This window comes from Wyeomyia smithii, chromosome 3, assembly GCF_029784165.1.
Source record: "Wyeomyia smithii strain HCP4-BCI-WySm-NY-G18 chromosome 3, ASM2978416v1, whole genome shotgun sequence".
Classification (NCBI taxonomy): domain Eukaryota; kingdom Metazoa; phylum Arthropoda; class Insecta; order Diptera; family Culicidae; genus Wyeomyia; species Wyeomyia smithii.
The window spans coordinates 131,684,017-131,702,750 of record NC_073696.1 but is presented as its reverse complement, the minus strand read 5'-3'; the positions used below and the strand labels follow the sequence as shown (position 1 = coordinate 131,702,750).

The 18,734-nt window shown below is 38.0% G+C and overlaps 1 protein-coding gene across 4 annotated transcripts in view; it reads left to right on the top strand.

Moving 5' to 3' along the window:
* The window catches only part of LOC129726997 (zinc finger protein 609), an 85,536-nt gene that overhangs the window by 61,475 nt on the left and 5,327 nt on the right, over nucleotides 1-18,734 (top strand). For 3 of the 4 annotated variants that reach the window (XM_055684329.1, XM_055684327.1, XM_055684328.1), the window contains exons 3-12: nucleotides 10,318-10,429; nucleotides 10,633-11,219; nucleotides 11,281-11,404; nucleotides 11,488-12,931; nucleotides 12,990-13,157; nucleotides 13,214-13,628; nucleotides 13,683-13,848; nucleotides 14,232-14,452; nucleotides 17,183-17,952; nucleotides 18,015-18,242. In XM_055684329.1, the coding sequence (XP_055540304.1) occupies nucleotides 10,318-10,429; nucleotides 10,633-11,219; nucleotides 11,281-11,404; nucleotides 11,488-12,931; nucleotides 12,990-13,157; nucleotides 13,214-13,628; nucleotides 13,683-13,848; nucleotides 14,232-14,452; nucleotides 17,183-17,952; nucleotides 18,015-18,242 (4,235 nt within the window). Of the gene's footprint in view, nucleotides 1-10,317; nucleotides 10,430-10,632; nucleotides 11,220-11,280; nucleotides 11,405-11,487; nucleotides 12,932-12,989; nucleotides 13,158-13,213; nucleotides 13,629-13,682; nucleotides 13,849-14,231; nucleotides 14,453-17,182; nucleotides 17,953-18,014; nucleotides 18,243-18,734 lie in introns of those variants that run through there. The other variant, XR_008728453.1, reaches the window with a different exon arrangement.

Sequence of the window (18,734 nt, the reverse complement as noted above, 5' to 3'; positions counted from 1 at the left end):
AAGGTATACGACAAACTACAAGTAAAATGCAAAACCGCACACCAAATGAGCAACAAAATTTTGAAGATGCTGTTGTGTTTTTTTTTTGCAAAACTGTAATGTGGTAATGTTTGTTTGCTTGTTAGTTTAGTATATAAAAACATCTCGATTGTCCAGGCCGCAGCTGTCCTTACTCGCTACGCTCCTGCGAATTTAAACTTTGTGTTTACTCTTATGCTCCAGTTATAATGGCAATTTAACAAATCAGTCGTTTGCATGCAATATATAGTTTAAGATCTCAGAATAGCATCTGGTGCATTTGGCCTATGGGCATCATCCTAGCTTTGAAAAACCCCATAATTTTTTTTGTAAGATTTGGACCACTGCGATCATTATTTTGATTTTTTAAGGTATACCTCTTCTTTAGACTAGGTACTCGTGGCAGACATATCACTATTGATGGAAGTGATCGTCGTTGTCATATCGCATCCTTTCTTTCAATTATGCACTGAATTTCGTATGAAATGTATTACCTCATTAGGATTCGCAGACCAGACCTCAAAAGGCTCCAAAGTTCCTTTTCCAAAGGCTCTTATTCTGCGCTGTATTGCACTGCAGTGCAGAGCAAATGTTCTGCGGTTTCACATTCGAACCCGCAGAGACGACAAATTTCGTCATCTGACTGACCAATTTGTTTCAGGTGATGCTTACTTGGACAGTGTCCTGTAAACAGTCCAGTAATTTTCCTTAGTCCCTTTTTATTTAAACTAAGCAATTGCTGGCTTTTCTTCACGCTTGGTTTTGTAAAGCGTTTAGACTGGCGTAGCTCTACTGAGCATATCCAGTTCTCTTGTATTGTCCTATGTTCCCAGGTTTTCAATTCTGCTTTCAAGGCGCTTGTTGACACCCCACAGAACGGTTCTGGGCCAATGAAATCGGTACATGACCCCTGTCTAGCTAACGTATCGGCTTTATCATTGCCTTCCACTCCGCAGTGACCAGGAACCCAGTATAACCATACTTCCCCATAATAGGGGTACTTGGCTGTGTGAAGCTGTTTTATAGAAACCACAGTAGCCATTCAAACTCTTGATTTCTGGAGTTAGTAACGGAAGGCTGAAACTCAAAAGGCTGAAACACGAAAGGCTGAACGCACAAAACGCTGAATTCACAAAAGGCTGAATGTACGAAAGGCTGAATCATAAAAGGCTGAAAGTTTTGTAATCAACGGCCTATTCTTCAAACCTCTCCACCCCTAGACAATCTACCACTTCGTATGCTCATACCCATAGGTATTCGTATTCTCGTACCCATAGGTGTTATACCTGATGCGGCTCTGCCGCATAATCGAGGGCAAGGGACTGTGGCGGCCCCCAAGGCCGACACTGCTCCCGCAGCCCGAGCCGGCCGCCGACCCGCCGTCGGAAGCGGCGGCCACGTGCACTGAAACAACTGATCTCTTGGATTTCCTAGGTCTATTCCGAACATAGGGGTAAACCCCTAGTTTACGTCCGAACGAGCGGTAGCGAGTAAGGACAGCATTCACCCCCGCGACAATCGAGTAGGCCAAAGGCCACGAGTGTGTTGCATTATATGTATTTTTTAATATAAACTTATATTTAAATGCAGATATTGGGCTATTAAAATATCTCAGATCGACTTGAACTGTCCTACAGTACGGTCGCATTTTACCAACAGCTCGAGGCTAAGTCTTAGACTACCGAGAGATATTAAAATTTTGTTTTTCGCTTTCAACAGGCAATCTTTTTAAAAGACTACCTGTTGAAAGGCAAAGTAATAAATTTGTTTTTAAAGTTAACGAGTGTTTAGTGAATTAATTTGTTTTGAGATATTTCTACTTAAATTCTATAGTGAAGTGAAAGCGTAAAGTGTGTGAAGTTATCCAGTAATGCCTTGAAAAAATAAAAAAGCTCGCTTTGATGCGGCATCAAGGAAACGTGAGGCATCTCCTCCAAGTGACACTGAAATTTCGACTAACAGGTATGATATTCTTTCTTCTGTTGGGGATCTAGAATTCCAAACTTCTCATACTGAGCATAAAGCCGTTATGAAGAAGGTTAAAGTTCCACCTATTGTGGTATTTGTAGCAAACTTTAAAGCCTCTCGATCTGAACTTTAATCATTTCTATCGAATATGAAAGTTAATTTTCAAATTGGTCGCCAAGGCGAAATTCGTATTTTGGCCGAATCTTTTGATGGCCATAAACATCTTTTACAGTATTTGACTGAAAAGATGTATAAATTTTACTCTTTTGATGCCAAAAACGAGAGACCGTTTAAGGCTGTGTTGAAAGGTCTCTCAAATGATCAAAGTATTGATGAAATCAAAGATTGTTTGTCAGAATCACTTGGTTTTGCCCCCAACCAAGTAATTTTGATGTAACGAAAACAAATGCCAAAATTTTTCAAAATGGAATACACCAGGAAAATTACTTAGTACATTTCGATCGTACCAAAGTACATAATTTAAAATGTTTGGAAAAGGACGTGTTTAATTCAACGTGCGAATAAAGTGGGAAAATTTCAAGAGACATGGAGGAATCCATAATCTTACGCAATGTCGGAATTGTCAAGCCTATGGTCATGGAACTCGAAATTGCCATATGGCTGCAAAATGTATGATTTGTGGTGACACTAGTCACACGAAAGATATCTGCCCCGTGAAAGAGATCACTAATAGTTTCAAATGTGTAAATTGTGGGGGAAATCACAAATCTAATTTCTTTGATTGTCCTGTAAGGTCAAAAATTATTGCTTCTAGATAACGTAGGAATTCTAAACAACCTGTTGTCAATGTGGGTAATAAAAAAACTTTCAGTACTGTTCAGGCATCACCAGCACTTTCATTAGCAGGTGTGTCTGTAGGTAATAATTTAAATTCAGATAACAAATTTCAGAAAAATAATCCAGGCTGTTCATATGCCAGTGTCCTTTCAGGTAATATTTCAAATTCAAACAGTAACAAACCATTCGTGTTTGGTGCTGAAAAGTCAGCCAGTATTGATTTAGGTAATCCAACTCCCGAAAAGATTGAATACCTACAACAATCCATGCTGCAGCTAATGTCCGTTTTGTTGAACTGTAACTCGATGTACGAGGCTGTTCAAGAAGGTATAAAATTTACAACTAATATTGTTATGAAATTGAAATTCAGCAATGATTTTAAATAATGCTGTAAATTTTCTAAATTGGAATGCTCGCTCTTTAAAAGCGAAAGAGGATGAATTTTAATATGGTTATTAAAAATTATATGGTTCATAGGTTTGATAGAATTGATGTTGCCGGTGATGGAGTTGCAATAGTTATCCACCGTCGAATAAAACATCGTGTTTTACCCCATCTTGAAACCAAAGTTATCGAGAGTTTGGGAATTGAAATTGAAACAAGTGTTGGCTTTTTATTTATAGCCGCAGTGTATTTGCCTTTTCAATGCACTGGTGAGCGAAAAAATTATTTCAAGGGAGATTTGCGAAAACTCACAAGAAATAAATCTAAATTGTTAATCATCGGTGATTTTAACGCGAAACATCGATCTTGGAATAATGCTCAAAGCAATTCCAATGGAAAAATATTGTTTAATGATTGCTCGGCTGGATTTTATTCAGTTTTATTTCCAAATGGTCCTACATGTTATTCTTCTATTAGGAATCCATCTACAATTGATTTGGTGCTAACGAATCAAAGTCATTCATGCAGTGATTTATTAACTCATGCTGACTTTGATTCTGATCTTCTTCCCATAACATTTTCTATTTCCCATGAAACTATTTTAAATCCCACTAGATCTGTGTTAAATTATCACAAGACTAATTGGGATAGATATCGTTCTACGATCGAGGAAAATTTGAATGATGATATTATTTTACAAAATAGTGCTGACATTGACAGAGCATTAGAAAATTTTAGCAGCTTAATACTCAATGCCCGGAATTTATCAGTTCCTAAGGCAAGAGTGAAATTTAATGCACCAATTATTGACAGTGAACTTCAACTTCTTATACGTTTGAAGAACATACGGAGACGTCAATACCAAAGATCTCGTCATCCTGCTTTGAAAATTATTTTTCAAGAATTACAAAAGGAAATTAAACATAGATTCACTCTCTTGCGAAATGAGAATTTCACGAGAAGAGTTGAACAACTAAAACCTTATTCAAAACCTTTCTGGAAGCTTTCGAAGGTTCTTAAGAAACCCTCGAAGCCCATTCCAGTCCTTAAAGATGGTGATTGCATTTTTCTAACGAATGAACAAAAATCTCAAAAACTTGCTCAGCAGTTTGAGAGTGTTCATAACTCCAATTTGAACGTAGTAAGTCCTATTGAAAATGAAGTAAACCAAAAGTATGTTCAGATCACCACCCAAGAATTTCTTTCCGAAGAGGTATTGGAGACAAACTTGAATGAGGTGCGAACCATTCTCAAAAAATTCAAAAACATGAAAGCACCAGGAGATGATGGGATTTTCTATATCCTCATCAAAAGACTTCCCGAAAACTCTTTAAATTTCTTGGTGAAAATTTTTAACAGATGCTTTGCACTAGCACATTTTCCTACGAAATGGAAAAATGCCAAAGTCACTCCAATTTTAAAACCCGAAAAGAATCCAGCTGAGGCATCAAGTTATCGACCAATTAGTTTACTTTCCTCTATTAGCAAACTTTTTGAAAGAATAATTCTTAATAGAATGTTAACACATATTAATGAGAACTCAATTTTTGCAAATGCGCAGTTTGGTTTTCGCCATGGGCATTCCACTACTCATCAGTTACTTAGAGTAACAAATATGATTCGAACTAATAAATCTGAAGGCTATTCGACTGGAGCTGCTCTTCTAGATATAGAAAAGGCATTCGACAGTGTTTGGCATAAAGGTTTAATAGCTAAAATGTCAAATTTCTGTTTTCCGCTTTACCTCACAAAAATGATACAAAGTTATTCAACTGACCGCACTCTCCAGGTTAACTATCTAAATGGTAAATCTAATAGATTGCCTGTTAGAGCTGGTGTGCCTCAGGGGAGTATCTTGGGCCCAATCTTATATAACATTTTTACTTCTGATCTTCCTGATTTACCACCAGGTTGTGAGAAATCTCTGTTTTGTGACGATACAAGCATTTCCGCAAAAGGAAAAAGCCTTCGTGTTATATGCAGTCGGCTTCAAAAAAGTTTAGATATATTTTCTTCATACTTACAAAAATGGAAGATTTCCCCTAATGCTTCAAAAACACAGTTAATTATTTTTCCTCATAAGCCAAGAGTTTCATTTCTCAAACCCACCCATAACCACGTTATTAAGATGAACGGTGTGGTCTTAAATTGGTCTGATCAAGTTAAATACTTAGGGCTAATTTATGATAAGAATCTTACTCTCAAGGAGCACATTGAAAATATCCAGTCAAAGTGCAATAAGTATATCAAATGTTTATATCCTCTTATCAACAGGAATTCTAGACTTTGTCTCAAGAATAAACTGTTAATTTACAAACAAATATTTAGACCAGCAATGTAATATGCAGTTCCCATCTGGACAAGTTGTTGTGCAACCAGGAAGAAGACACTTCAAAGGATTCAGAATAAACTTTTGAAAATGATTTTGAAGCGTCCTCCCTGATTTAGCACGAACGAGCTACATAGGCTCACTAATGTAGAAACATTAGAAAATATGTCAAGCCAAATTATCAACAAATTCCGACAAAAATCGTTGCAATCCTCAATTGCAACGATTAGCTCACTTTATAGTCAGTAAGATAGTTTTAAGTTTATTTTAAGTTTCGTTTTATTCCTTTTTTTTTTCTTGACAAGTAGGTTTAATAATTTTCCTACAATTACATTATCTTAACTGCGAATGCTAATAACATTCAATAATACTAAAAAGCGTACAAATATATATAATAGTGTTGAAATGTCACCATTTGTGGCAGAACACACAATACTAATTCTGAATAGATATTTTAGTACATAAATAAATCATTACAAACTCCCCCCCTATAAAAAAAAAAAAAAATATCTCATAGACCGGAAGATTTTCGGCGGTAATCATCGCATGAAAATATACAGACGTTTACGACAGTCTGATAGTCAACACAAATAGTTCATACAAATGATGAAATCGAAAATAAGAAACTTTTTGAATTTCCAGCCTAATGATTTTCAGCTTTTTCGTGATTCAGCCTTTCGTGTTTTTCAGCCTTTTGTAGCTTTAAGCTTTTCGTGATTTCAGCCTTTCGAGTTTCAGCCTTACGTGTTTCAGCCTTTTGAGTTTCAGCCTTTCGTAGTAGACCCGATTTCTTAGTATCATACCTGTTCCAATATACCTTTCCCTGAAACCCGAAGTCGCTATCTTGGATTCCCGGTTCCAAGTTGGAATTTGCCATTTTTGGTAGTTTGATATGAACTGCTAACTGATTTTAAACAATAGCAGCTCCGATTGATTTCCGGTCTCTGGGCGTTATTTTAGCTCCGAAAAGACCTACCGTAAGGCGCCCTAATTCTGCGCGGCTCTTAATTCTGCGCACTTCGTATTAAAATGTTAAAAAAATATCAATTAAAAGCAGATTCTCAAAAATGATGTTTGGAAGTGATTTCCTATACAGTGCCTCCACAGTTACGGGTCAGCCACAATTATGGGTCATTTTCACGCAAATACGTCTATTCTCACGAAACTGACTAATTTTAATTAGCAGTAGTATTTTTTGTATTTCACGTGTAACCTCATTCATACGATTAAAATGATTTAAAGTTGAAAATGTCACGAAAAACTATAATTCTGCTCGGTGCAGTAAGTGAAGTGACCCATAATTGTAGTAATGTTACATCTTGCGGTACACAATTGTGGGTCAGTTCATATTTTGGCTATTTTAGTAACTTATTATCAAGCTTTTATAACAATAAAATAACTTGCGTTATGTATTTTGATGATTTTATAGTCTAAATGATTTTTTTTTTCACACAACATTTATTTGACATGGCACAATACAAATTATTGTTCTACGGAGCCAATTAAATCTAATGCCTTATGGTCTAAATATCTTATAATCTAAAGGCGACTACGAGCTGAAACTAAATCTATTACAAAAACTAACATGTTTTTTTTATCCGAGATTCGTTTCGCTGTTAAATGGGCACCTTGATGCTCTTCAAATAGCTATAAACAAGTAGCATGTATAGCAAGTTTCGCTGAGCGAGGATATCACGAACTGGCACATAGGGCTGTATTCCTCGGGCCCTGAGGGTGCAGTCTAAATGATTTTGAATGCCAAAAGTGACCCATAATTGTGTCTTTGGCTATGTAAGTGATATTTTTCTTCCCAACCGATTCACACGCATCAACTGCAGTGAAACTAATTGTTGATCGAAAGTAAACATCAGAACACAGAGATAGATAGTAAAACATTCGTAGTTGATAATTTTTCCGATTTTATATCTATTTTTGAACATTCAGACAATACGTCGACAGACCCATAATTGTAGAGGGACTGTATATTAACTGTTAATTTTCTGCTTATGTTCACTTTCTTACTAAACGGCATCCAAATTTTGATACGAAGTGCGCAGAATTAAGAGCCGCGCAGAATTACGACGCCTCACGGTATATTGGATTGTATGCTATTTTATTATATTTTCAAAAAACCGATGGGCTTCTTTTGGATTTCATAATGTCTACAAAAGTCTATTTGCGGTCTCTAGGCATTGAACTGATTCTGGTAATAACCTCATTGAGTGGTATTTGGCCATTCTACAGTTGAATACTTGGAAACGCAAGAAACGATACCAATAGGCTTTTGTATATAAGATTCCATTCTTTTTCAACCGAAAGTGACCATTTTCAATAAATAAAAACAATAATAACCTCAGAGGCGACGCGTGACCAAGTGGGCTACCTGTTCAATCAATATTTGCAACACTGAAACACCAGTATGTGATAACAGTTTCGAAAATTTTTATCTCTCTACATTTATCTATATGGCAAAGAAATTCTACGGTCTATTATGACCGCGAGTTTTCCGATAATTTCCTCGTAGAATAATGATATCTGCATCATTTCATAGAGGAAATCTTTATCCACATTTATCACATCATGATTCTCAATGATCGTTTTTAGTCGTAAATAACTCTTGATCCGTCGAAGAACTAGAAAAGTTCGCTCGACGGATGGCGTTGTGATATGCAATGTCAGTATCATTCAGGTTTTGTCCAACGATAATTAAAATTATGTTTATGATCTTTTTGACTCTAAACTTTTCGCAAGAGTAAAAAACCTATCTTTGTTTATCAAATCTTAGTTCAATGCTAAAGCGTTTCCTTCGACGATGTTAAAATTTTGAACTAAAAAGAAAGCAGTGCGTAAGAACACAAACGTATACTATGCGGACTATGCGAGGTTCAAGTTTTCGAATGAACAAAATGGGTGTAGAGGTTTGAATGAAACTATACATCGACGGAAGAATTCCACTACATTGACAGAAATAATGAATGAATTTGCTCGTTTTTCATTTGCACTACGAAAGCTCTGAAGATAGATCTGCGAACTCTCGCGGCCACGTGGTCTCTCTCAAATTTCAATGACGTCGAGAGAAGAAACAGAAAGGCACAACGAAACAGATTACCACACACTAAAGAGAGATGGTGTGTAATGAATGTTTTCTCTCGCTGACATCGGTTTTGTTCAGCAGAAAGTTTGAACCAAAAATGTCATTTTTACGCGAGGCGTCGCATTAGTAGTGATGAGCATAAATGACTGCGTCTACCCTGCCGCAGAGAAGTGTTGAACGACGGTTAGTTCAGGTGAATGGTCTGAACAAACGGTAGTCATTATTGCGTGTGGCCGTGTGGGTTGCGTTGCGTGTAAGTTGTATGGCGTAGTCTGAAGTGTAGCCCATCAGGTTACATTCTTCAAGGTGCATGAATTTCCACTATGTAGAAAATAAAATAAGGATGTTCAGGATAACATTGAAATTACAAATAAATTACCTTCGATGATTTTTCATCCACTCTACAAATGTGAAAAAATCACTTTTTTTCTGAGATTGTCTACCTGTCCTATGAACAGGTTGAACAGGTGGACGAGACGCCTCTACCCGAAGCATCACGACTCCAGAAAGCGATGTCAGTAGACCACACCAATGGTCCAGGGCAGTTGAAAAGAGAGGACGGCAGTTTTACCGTCACACCTAAGGAATCACTGCAGGGAGCTCCTTTGAACCAATGAAGTCTCCTGGACCAGATGGCATTCTACCCATATTTTTACAAAAATCAGATGGTGTCATTATGCCCGAACTGATACATCTGTTCCGTGCAAGTTTCACCCTAAGTTATATCCCAGATAACTGGCGGAGAGTCAAGGTGATCTTCATACCGATAGGGAAAAAAGACAAAAAGGCCTTACCTAAAAGCTTCAGGCCTATAAGCCTCATATCTATATTCCTAAAGCTGGTGGAGAAAATTATACGAAAACTGCTCTTCATGGCATAGTTATTCTCATCGAAAAGTCGCTGAAGTATCAAGAGACGGCACTATGTACATTCCTTTATATTGAAGGCACTTTCGACAATACATCCTATGCTTCAGGCGGGGGCCTGGCGTGGTTGGTAACGTCTCCGCCAACCACGCTCGACGCCTGGGTTCGAATCCCAACGCCGACATAGGTGTCGATGGTTGTGGGGTGGCGTGATCCACTCACAACCAACCCAACTGGTCTAGATTCAATCCTAGCCAACACTGGGAGATTTTCTGAGGCGAAAACTTTGGGATCACGCCTTCCATCGCATGAGGAAGTAAAGTCGTTGGCGCCGGTCCGTTAATTTACGGGTCGGGAGTTAGGGTCCTGGGTGGAGTCGCCTCCCTGGGCGTCGGTGATTGGCACAACAACAGTGGCGGAAATAGACCGACGGAAAATAAGCGAGAATAAAAAAAAATCCTATGCTTCAATCAATACAGCTCTTCTGAATAGAAAAGTTGACAATACTACAATGCAGGGGCGACTCGTGGCTGTTGAACCTACCTGTTCAACTAGAAATTCTGAAAATCAGAGTTTGGGGAAGTAATTACAATTTTAACCGCGAATAAAAGCAAGTAATTCCCTTTGTTACTATTCAAAAATAAAACCAAAAAATAAGAAAATAAGAGCATGAATTTGGATTTTAGACTCATTTTTTGCCTGACGTCCCCATGTGCATTGCACAGGTTGCACCTATGGACGAGTCGCCCCTGAATAAACTTCACACAAAATTTGAAAATAATGGATACACTTAAAACTCATTGTTAAATCGTGCTTATTTTTTTATGTTTAAAATATAATACCACCTTTTCTCATTACAGTACAAGTTCTTCGAGTAGTTTATTCGCTTCAAATTCAAATGCGGGTTCATCGTTAAGTAATAACAATACTCCCAATGCTCCCGGCCCACCAACCTCAAAGGATAACTGTAAGGTTAGTTTGGTTAGATTTTTTTTTAATTTCACAAGACTAATACTACATACACAGTGCTGTGGAGTATAGTATACTACATATGCAACAATACTAACTACAAGAATAATATTTCATTCATTGTAAACTGTAAATGTAAAATTTCGAGTTTTGTTTTTTTTTTTTATGTTTACTGTATGTAATTTCAATTACATTTTATATAACAGGTCTCTTCCGTGGTGGGTGTCAATAATACGCAGTTATCCAATCTTCAGCACTCTACCTCATCTAGTGGTAGTAGTGGCAACAGCAGTTCCGGTTCTAATAGTAGCAGCAGTTTGGCCACTAACAGCGCTAGCATTAGCTCCGCCAATAATGTGTTAAAATCGCAACTGCAATCGTCGATACCACCGCCATCTAGTTTACTAAATGCACTTGCGTCAGGAACAACGGTCGCCGCTAGTCCAACCCTTTCATCTTCTGGCATAGCATCCTCTAGTAATGCTTTGGTGTCATTAGGAGAACACAGTTCAAGTCAGTTGAAGGATGAAAAGAGTTGTACCAGTCCACCGCCTTCGAAACGTCATAAATGTGATCCGAAGGAAATGGTGGATGTCTGTGTGGGCACATCAGTGGGTACAATCACCGAGCCGGACTGTCTCGGACCGTGTGAACCGGGAACGTCGGTCACGCTAGAAGGTATTGTTTGGCATGAGACAGAAGGCGGCGTGTTAGTAGTTAATGTAACCTGGAGAGGTAAAACCTACGTCGGAACTTTAATAGACTGTACAAAACATGACTGGGCACCACCACGGTAAGTTTTCTAAAGCGGTTGTGCTGATTGCTTTTTTTTTAAATATGTTTTTTTTGTATAGATTTTGTGATTCGCCAACTGAAGAATTCGATTCACGGACTCCAAAAGGAAGGGGCAAACGTGGTCGGAGTTCTGCATTGTTTCCTGTTAATGACCTTAGTAATTTTACAGAGACTCGAAGTTCTGTAAGTGATAGAAACATTTTTGTTATGTTTATGAAAAGACTGTTTATTCATTTTTCAAACGAATCGATTGATTGTGTTTTCAGATGCATAGTAAATTAAGGAACGGTGGATCAAAAGGTCGTGGCGGTCGTGGAACTACAACTGCTGAAAGTAGTTCGTCAAAGACGACAACAACTTCAACAACCACCACCGCTGGTTCATCCAGCGGTACGACCACAAGCGTTAGTTCAGACACTCCTTCAACTTCTCCAGTTGCCTTTTTGCCGCCACGACCGGAGAAACGGAAATCAAAAGATGAATGTCCTTCACCGGTAAACGGTGGTGGCAATGGTGGTACAAACACAAATACTTCGAGCGGCAGTGTGATAACCCCCAATAGTGTTAGTAATGCAAATGCCAGCGGCATTGTAAATAACGGTACTCCCAGCACTCAGAGTGTGGTCAATCCTATGACTGGACTGAACGTGCAAATCTCTACAAAAAAGTGCAAAAGCACAGCATCTCCATGTGCGATATCTCCTGTACTCTTGGAGTGTCCTGAGCAAGACTGCAGTAAAAAATATAAACACGCTAATGGATTACGGTATCATCAAAGTCATGCACATGGCAGTATCTCTTCCATGGACGAAGATTCATCACAGCCTCCTGAATCACCACAACGAGTAGCCCCTCCAACCACTCCATCACCTACACCAACTGTTCAGGCGACTATGCTCCAGACTGTAAATGAAGCAACAGGTGTTGTGTTATCAGTTACAAGCACTTCGTCTACGATCACCACTACTGTGTCTCAGGCTGTAACATGCTCTATCACCATGACTTCTAATTTGGGTCAAAATACTACAACGACATTGCCAACAGTAACATCGACAACTGCTGACACACGCCCTATTCAATCATCAAGTACGTCACCGAGTCCCTGTTCACTTCTGACAGTTAATGCCCCAACAGCATCCCAAATACCCGCGACGCAACCTCTGTTATCCACTACAACACAGCCATTACTAGTTTCCCCATCACATGTAGGTTCACAGCCTACTAATACCTCGCCAGCTACCGCAGGAGGCAGCATTACAACTGGAGTTGCAGGTCCCTCTCAACAACAATCGTTAACAAGTGGAAATACTACTACACTTGGTCCTGTTCTCACTGGAAGCGGACAAAATGGAAATAGTTCCACCACAACAACACCACAGTCATGTCAAATACCAAGTACCCAATTACAACACCAAGTCGGTGGACCGTTGGGGTCGGCGAACAGCAATAACATGACCACTCTTATCCCATCAAGGAGCGATTCAGTGACGAAAAGCAAATCAGGTGTTTTGCGTTTTGGACCCCTGCCTACTGAGGGCGAACAACACGCAAGACTGACAACAGTTGCCCAATCGAATCCGAACCTCTCGGTTGGCATTTCAAACTCGCATGTCATTGGAACACAGCAAAACCCTCCCGCAAGATCATCTACGATCGCTTTAGGAAGCGGACTTTTGGCAATGCAGCCGTCTACCCCAGGATCATCGGAAGGTATTTTAGTGCGTATAAATAATGAAAAATCTGCAAACTACTTTTTTTTTCAACAAAGGTGCCAATACCAAATCTCAAAACTGCTCGAAGCAAAAGAAAAACCGAAAATCACCGGGGCCTGCAGATATTGATGTGGCTGCTTGTACTCGTGCCGAGGATGTTCAAAGTCCGGCATACAGTGATATTAGCGATGACTCTGCACCAGTAGTTGATGCGAGCGATCTAGGTACTGTAACAATTGCAATTCAAATTTCTATAATACCTTTAACTTTCATTTAATAGACAAGTTGAAAAGCCAACCTATTGTGGACGTTAGCAAGAAAACAAATGAAGGTGTACAGGGCCAAATGGGGCCACTTTCTAGCTATGGTATGTATCCCTACTATCCTGGTATGCCTCATCAGCCACCCTATTATGCACCGGATCATTCCGGAAAAACGCCCCATATAGGACATTCTCCACTTAGTTCAAGTGGTGCTGCCATGGATTATAAAAACAAAGAGCCGCCGCTCGATCTCATGAACAAGCCTAATCAGCAACAGCAGCAAATCGCGCCTCCACCGTCGCAACCAGGGCAATCGCCACATACACAAATGCTTCCGGGTGAGGTGAGCGCTCAGGTTAACAAAGATGGTCCTGTAACTCCTTTGGCACATCCAAATGCTGGCAAAATGATGCAACATTTCTATCCCTACGGGTTAGTATGGTTGGGATAAGTATGTCGTATATTAACTATGATGTCGCATTTTAGATACATGCCGACTGGATTTGGATATAATTTAGATCCTAACTATGGACCTGTGTCCATGATAACGGAAGACAACAAACTAGTACAACAGCTTCCGCTCGGTCAAATTAAAGAAGAGAGAATTAAGGAAAGTCCTAGTCCTAACGAATATGCCAAAATGGGTCCGCAGGCAAGTGTTCGTTTGTTTTAATTGTGTTACAGGCTTTGCTAAAAGTGTTGCATCAACTGTTAGTTAGAGAGTTTTGCAAGTAAAAAGTGATTTGAAATCGTATACCATATAGAACCTAGGAAGTTGTGGAAAAACGTAAACTTTCTTTATTTAAATAACTCGCATATTTTGTAGGAATCAATTAAACCAGTTAGTAAGAGTTAGTTATGTTATCCCGAATATTCTTAATTTTGTGGAAAAATTTAGGTGTTTTTTATTGTCTTCGTTCACATATTTTCCTATTTTGTTGTTAAAAAAGAATAAGAAACAATATTTCTTCTCATCGCAGTAATATTTTCAACATATTTTTCAAAAAATTGTGATCAATGTCTTTTTTCGTACAGATGGCTTCCACCAAACTTATAAAGTCGGAACCGGCAATGATAAAGGATATTAAGACTGAAAGTGGACATTCAATACACCCTAAGGATCAACCATCTGCTGGTCAATCACCTGGACAGACCCCTCTAAGTACTTACGGTGGAATGTTCCCTCGACATGGACTAAACGTAGGATCATCATCACAGCCACCCCAACATTTAAATCGTGAAGATGATTTAAGACGGTAAGATAAAAATAATGTTGATCTACTCTCCTTTGGCATGGAATCAGATTGTTCATCTCTTACGATACAATCAATATTAAGAAAGAGAATTTTAATCGTACAAGTTCGAGGTGAAAATATTTATTTTGTCTACGATCATAGCTAATGTTTATACTCAATATACCATTACACCGAATCGTTTTAACCTCACTTTTCTGACAGTTAGTGGTAACTTTGTTTACGTTTGTGCTTTGTGCTTTTTTTCTGGTGGATCAGTCGTGCGCGTAATGGTAATGCTGCTCAATTTATAATTGTTCTTAGTGTACTGGCACCTCACGCACAACATTTAAAGGGCATTTTGGTCATAATTGAAATGATCTGCTATAATTGAGAACAAATCTGCATCGTCCGAAGGTAAACCAAGTTACCAGTAGCTGTCGACCTCAGATGCGTGACGTCACTGTGCGATGGTCTATATTAAACTTACATTGCCTACTACTAAAATTTATGATTTCAATCAAATTAAGGCTTGTGTAAATTTATTAAGTATCCTAGATGCCACCACCGGTGCAATTTCTATTTTCACTTTAAATAAAGTCGAGAATAAAAGAAACTGTAGTTTTCAAAATACTATTTTGATTTACAAAAAATATCATGTTATCGAAATAAATTATCTGATTACAAGCGATGTCACATTTTAACCGGTTTTTGATTTTCATAAAATCTTCCATCATCATCGCACAGCTTAAAAATATTTGTAAAATTTGTTTTCAAGGTTTGCTTATAGGCAAAAATCTACATTCCGTCTATACAAAATTCGGTGTATTAAATTAGTTAAAAATCTTCATCATAGTTAACATCATAATTGTCTTTTTACCCCATAAGTGGGTTCATCAAGTTACTTGTCCTTGTTAGCATACTTAAATCCAATTCCCGTGGGTTTTGCCCTTTAGCAATCTTAATCGTAGGAAGAAAGCGTTAGCGTTATTTATCGTAGGAAGAAATGTTGAACCATACAGTTAATAAGAACAGTTAGAAAATAGATCAATTACATTGTTTCATTTAAATCATAAGCATCAATTGTGAGGCTTATAGTTGACAAGTAATGAATATTGATATATTTTTGTATTTTAATGGACGGCATTGTACGATAAAAATAGGCTTTTGTATTTACATCAGGGATGATATTCTACGCGATTTTTCGGGACACGTAAGCAATCTACGTAAAAAACTGTATTCTACGTTTTCTACGGTAGAAAACCTCTTGCAAGTAGAAAACTCTCAAACACTCGAAAATTCACAGTATGAGTCATAAAATGCAATTCGCTGCGCTGATTAGGTGTATTTAAGTAACTGGAGAATTAATATAACAAAAAAAATTAAACACGAAGAAGCAAGAAAGTGTTTTACCGAACTACTTTGTTATTATGGCGAAACAGCAAAACCTCTTGCTAGTAGAAAACTCTCAAACACTCGAAAATTCACAGTATGAGTCATAAAATGCCATTCGCTGCGCTGATTAGGTGTATTTAAGTAACTGGAGAATTATTATAACAAAAAAAAAATTAAACACAAAGAAGCAAAAAAGTGTTTTTCCGAACTACTTTGTTACTATGGCGGAACAAGCAATGATAAAGAAACTCAAAAAAGCAAATAAAGTTTTCACTCGATAATTTCAATCGTAATTCAAGGTTCAACAACATATTTGTTGTCATCCAAAAATGCTAATGAAAGCAAAATCGCATAATATACGTCACATACAAAATCAGTGCAACAGCGAAGGCGCATCTGAGGCCTGATTTTTACAGAACTATGCTATCGCTGTCAAATCTCATATATTTAGAGCATACGCAACACCTCAATGGTTCATGGTTCCCCTGGCTTATATAAGAAAGCCCACCAAAAATTTCATGCAACTTTAAATCCTTCACACCCTTGTGAAAAATAACTCTAAAATGAGTAAGATTTGATGCATTTTCGTGAAAAGTGGAACAACTCATAAATTGAGTAACTCCGTAAATACGCATAATTGAGAAACAAGGCGTTTTAAAAACTGAGTGATTGTTACTCACTTTTTGGGTACAGTATTACTCAGTTTTGAGTTAAATAATTACTCAATTTTTGGGTTCTGAATATTTAATTTACAAATTCATATAAAGTTTCGAAGATAAAATTGAAAATATACCTGGGTTTGCTGTTTGTACTGGCTAGAAAGCCCTAGAGTATATTGCAAACATGATGTATTTCTAATCCGAGAACTTATGAAACACATCAAAAACAATTTCAATCGATGGAGATTAAAAGCAACGATTTTAAATGTCAAATTCGTTCTCAATTCACACGAAATAATCATCACAATTAAAAATAAATAATATTTTTAAACTTAAATTTCGTTTATTCTTCATGTAATTTACCACAAAAATCTCTTGGCAGGTTTTCGTAGAATACTAGTTTTTGGTTAGGTATTCTACCAGAGTTATTCTACGTAGAAAACTCGTCGAAAACTACATGAGGTTTTCTACATGACATCCCTGATTTACATACACTGGCACTTGGTATGGCTTTATTTCATATACGTATTTGTATTGTTACATTGAAATACCACATGCCTTAATTACTTTATTATCATACTTCCACGACTAGTTCTTACCTCTTTCTTACTTTCCACGGCACTAAGTTTTGGTTTATCAATGTATATGACGAACATATAGGGTTAGCAGTTTAGAAAATAAAGAATATTTTAATTTTCAGATTATTCAATTACTCTGATCAACGAAGGTCAAGCACGTCGAGTAGTTCATCAGTTTCCAACCTTAATCCCAAAGAAGAACCTCCTACGGCATCACAAACAGCTCCCGTTCATCCACCTTTGGGTTCAGGACATAATCAAAATCCTATACAGTCTTCTACTAACGCTTCCCAACAACAGCAACAACAAAAGAATTCAAAGAATTCATCATCATCACAAAAACAACAAAAGGATATCAAAACTGAGGATAAGGAATTACTTAAAGTGAAACAAGAGGGTCAAAAACCTACTATGGAAACCCAAGGACCTCCGCCTCCGCCAACTTCGCAGTACTATCCTCATTCTCTTTACATGAGTGCGGCTCCGTTTGGATTTGATCCAAATCACCAAATGTATAGGAATATGCTCGTCCCAACGGCATCATATAGTGCACCTCCATATCATTTGCAAATACCACGTTACACATCGCCTGAGGACTTGTCGCGAAATCCTAGTACAAAAGCTTTAGACTTACTACAGCATCATGCCAGTCAATACTATAACTCACACAAAATCCATGAGCTAAGAGAGAGTGCGCTTAAAAGTCCTACCAGCAACGTTAAAGTAAGCGTATCTAGTCCCAATCTTCCTCAGCCAACCAGTCAAAATCCTAACATGTGCATTCCTTCATCAAATAGTAGCATCAATAGCTCAGCGTTATCGTTACAGCAACAGCAACAGCAAGCTCCGCCCTCTGCACACCCCCAACAGTCACCATCCGGACCTCCACAAGGTTTATTCAGTGAATTAGATAATAAATTTTCAAAGTATTACCTTGTTTTTTATCATTGCTAGGTGGGCCAAATGCTGGTAGTGGTGGATCAGGCAGCGGTGGAGTGGATTTACAGAAAGAAGGCGGTCCTACAAGCTTGGCTCAAGGCTCCACCCCAACTGGGGCACCTTCACAGCAGCCCGGTGCACCTCAAAGTGGTGCAAGGAGTCCACCACCACAGCGACATGTGCACACGCATCATCATACACATGTCGGCCTCGGATATCCGATGTTTCAGGCTCCATATGGAGGTAGGTAACAAAAAAGTGCATTCTAAAGATCAGACACGCATTTGATGTAATAGGTTTAGATTAGGTTATCGTGGGAAGGCTGGTATAAGTTAGCCATTGTCAGGGATCGCGAAACAAACAAATCACGTGTGAACCAGCACTTTTTTCAGAGACATTATAAAGTTACACCAAAAAGACTTCATACTTTTAAATATCAACTATCGAGCAGAAAAAACATTTTTTTAATGAAAATTGCTATACCAGCCAATTATCACAACCACATAATACTCAAATTTCCTCACATAAGAACAACTGATATGTAAAACCTGTACTACATGTGCTTAATAAATAATAGAAAGGCAATTTACGACAGCGGTACATAGCACCAAGGATTTGCTTTGCTTTAAATGAAACTCAACTATTAACCTTAACAACGAAAAACATCCCTCATTCAGTATACTGTGAAAATGTTTGTATTGGGTCCACTGTACAGAAGTTTGACTCACAACTTTC